This window comes from Populus trichocarpa, chromosome 4 (assembly GCF_000002775.5).
Source record: "Populus trichocarpa isolate Nisqually-1 chromosome 4, P.trichocarpa_v4.1, whole genome shotgun sequence".
In the NCBI taxonomy this organism is placed as follows: domain Eukaryota; kingdom Viridiplantae; phylum Streptophyta; class Magnoliopsida; order Malpighiales; family Salicaceae; genus Populus; species Populus trichocarpa.
The window spans coordinates 22,394,123-22,397,030 of NC_037288.2; the positions used below are offsets into that span (position 1 = coordinate 22,394,123).

Genomic DNA, 2,908 nt, shown 5'->3' on the forward strand with positions numbered 1-2,908 from the left:
GAGAGAGAGTTATGATGTTTTGACTCGCAATTTACTGTTACACATCTGGAGTTTCTCGACTTCCCTCGGAGTTCTCTCTGTTTTCATTTCCATATAGCAAAGACGTTGCCACGTTGTACATTTCTTGAACTTCCATGAACGTGAGCATTTCACAATGGATCTCTAGTTCAGGTGTCTAAAGCATTTTTTTGGTCTACGTAAATTCACCCTTTTCCAGTTGATCAATAGGGGCTGTAATGCTTTCACTTTCTACATGTTGAAGAGGTTGCTTTGCGTCTGAATATAGGTCGCCATGAATATGAGTGGAGTATTGCTTACAGCTTGGATCTCTGCATGGACACATAATTTGCAATTGCATAGTAATATAACTTTGTTAATCTAAATTTTCCTTAACAGGGAGAAGGATGCTTAAACACAGGAATTTTTGGAGACAGAAAGAGCTTGTCTTGCAAACTGTCGTTCCCATGGAGTTCCGTTATTAACCTAGGGGTCAACGGATGACCCCTAGGTTCAGCCGAGTTTAATAATATTGGTTTTGGATTATCAATCATGGAAAGAATTGGAAAATACATAAAAGAGAAGGGAATAGAACTGGCTTTTTTTCAAGACGTTCCCTAAAAGATCATTCTTTTCAAAGTTAGTAATCGTCTTGGTGTAATGATAATAGTTGGGAATCATGAAAACATGTAAAAGAACTCCCTAATTGGATTTTTATTGGATTCAGAGGAACATCTAATGCTTAAGTTAGTAAAGTTGCGAGAGAAATGAAGCTTTAGAAGTTGTGTTGTGTGTTTGAGTTTATATTATTATTTATGTTTGTAGAAAGTACAAGATAAGAATACTGGAAAAAAAATATTACAATTGTACTTCTGCTTACCTCAGGGTTCATTCATGAATTTATCATAAACCACTCTAACTTGCATGAAGACAAAGGTAAAACGATGAAAAGGTCATCCACCAGGCATAAACTCATCTAACCGTTGTTTCACAGGTCCACTTATGACAAAAAAAAATAAAAATATGAGAGCATTTAATATTGAATAGCAATTGAACAGAGTAAGTGGGATATCTTTAAGGTCGAGCTTCTCATGTTCGGCATTTGGTGTATACGGAATATGTTTGTCTCGATGCTCGGCCTCATTGCCTTGGTGTAGGTCTCGGATCCATTATAAAGTTCAAGGTTTGTGGCCCAGCGGGGTCAATTGTGTTTCTTAGAAGTTAGAAGTCATCTCTCCCCATCTCAGATCCTTCAGATTCATGTAACCCCACCTAGGTATAGTAGAGTATTGGGCCATATAGTCTCACCTAGGTCTAGGCAGCTTGGTGACCCTGGGAGAAGACCCTGGCTGGTTAGTTTTTAGGCTAGAGCTATGATGCCTCATGCTTTTTGTATCGTGATTCCTCTCGTGATTTTAAAACTCAATTTAATTTGATAGATTGAATCGGAATTTCACTAGTCTAGAATTAAAATTAAACTGAGTTTAAAAAAAATAAAAAAAGTTAAATGCTCGAGTGACCTGACGGGTTAACCCAATTAAAAATTCAGTTGCAATTTATTGACTATTTATTTATTTTTATCCAAAACAATATCGTTTTGATTTATAAAAAAAAATTAAAATTGACTAATAATCTAGATAAAACTCATCATCTCAGTCTTTAGCCGAATTTATCACCGAATTAGATTTAAAAACTCTGCTTAGACTATGCCTCATGTTGTCACTCGAGTGTGAACTTTGAGCACAGACCCCTCAATCTATCAATCAAACTAAACATAAATCTGTCGCGTCTCAAGCATAAAGAAAATCTAAAAATGGAGTGAGTGTAGGAGTGTTTTCTTTTCTATTTTTGAAAACATGATTTGAGGACAGCGCAAATATATCTCAATATATATATAAAGCAATCAAGAACAGCAATACAATCATTTAATTAGCTAGACCGATGCTAATCAATTATCACTATAAACAATCAAACAGAAGCGCATATATAGCCTGAATTTAAGGAAGCACACCACGCTTGGATCTCTCTCTTGTGCATGTATATATACATGCAAATAATAACTAGTTAGCTCGTGGCACATCACCCCAGGCCTCCTCGCCAAACAATATGATTTTTCTCTTTGCTTCAATCCTGAACTGTGACCCGAGGCGATGGTCATCCTCACGAAGAAGAACAACCATGTCACCAACTCTCAGTCCATAGTCGGCAACTAATTGAAGCCAGCCTTTAGAAAGCCATGGCTTGTTGTAATCTCCATCTCTCTTCCTGCAACGAATCACCCGAAGCTTACCGCTGCTGTCTTTGACTTTCAAATCAACAAAAAATTCTCCTGCGAAATCTAGATACTGCAAGGAACGAGATGGGAATGAGAATCGAACTTGGATATCAGTATCTTTTAGCTCTTTGTTAAATAGCTCCATTTTGATTTCTTTTGGGTTGTGAAAAGAGAGAGAGAGCGTGATTATGTATAAGCAATCAGCTTGATTGATAATTGCAGTGATCATCAGCTTCTGAATTTATAGAAAAAAAGTCTAGTGCATGAGCTGCTCGAGACTATTGCTGTGCTGATGGTAGAAAGACGTCGAACGAAGATTTAAAAAATCGTGTTCAGTTCATTGATTTCTTGTGGCATTCATTTTTTTAATGAGGTATTATTTTAAATATAATTTTTTAATGAGAATCGAAAAGTTGCAAAATAAAAAACTATTTTCATGATTTTTGAGTTTTTGACTTATATGCACGAGTTAAAAACTGGGTAGAGCAAGGTGCAGAGTTTTTCGGCGTACCTGGAGCGGCCGGTGTGCAAGATGAAGAACTATCTTTATCAAGTGCCTGGTTTTCGCAAGTTAAAACGAGTTTACGATCGACTGTCCATGTCAGCTGCTTACGTCCTGGCTCAATTGGTCTTTCG

General features: G+C 36.8%; 1 protein-coding gene across 1 annotated transcript; it reads right to left on the bottom strand.

Moving 5' to 3' along the window:
* Positions 1-1,932: 1,932 nt before the first annotated feature.
* On the bottom strand, positions 1,933-2,571 carry LOC112327151 (uncharacterized). The gene has a single exon (XM_024598685.2). The coding sequence runs from the start codon at positions 2,499-2,501 to the stop codon at positions 2,058-2,060; it is 444 nt and encodes a 147-aa protein (XP_024454453.2). The 5' UTR covers positions 2,502-2,571; the 3' UTR covers positions 1,933-2,057.
* Between the last annotated feature and the right edge of the window lie 337 nt (positions 2,572-2,908).

What these genes read in the sequence shown, in the direction of transcription:
- LOC112327151 (XM_024598685.2), bottom strand. Translation starts at nt 2,501, where the DNA reads ATGATCACTGCAATTATCAATCAAGCTGATTGCTTATACATAATCACG.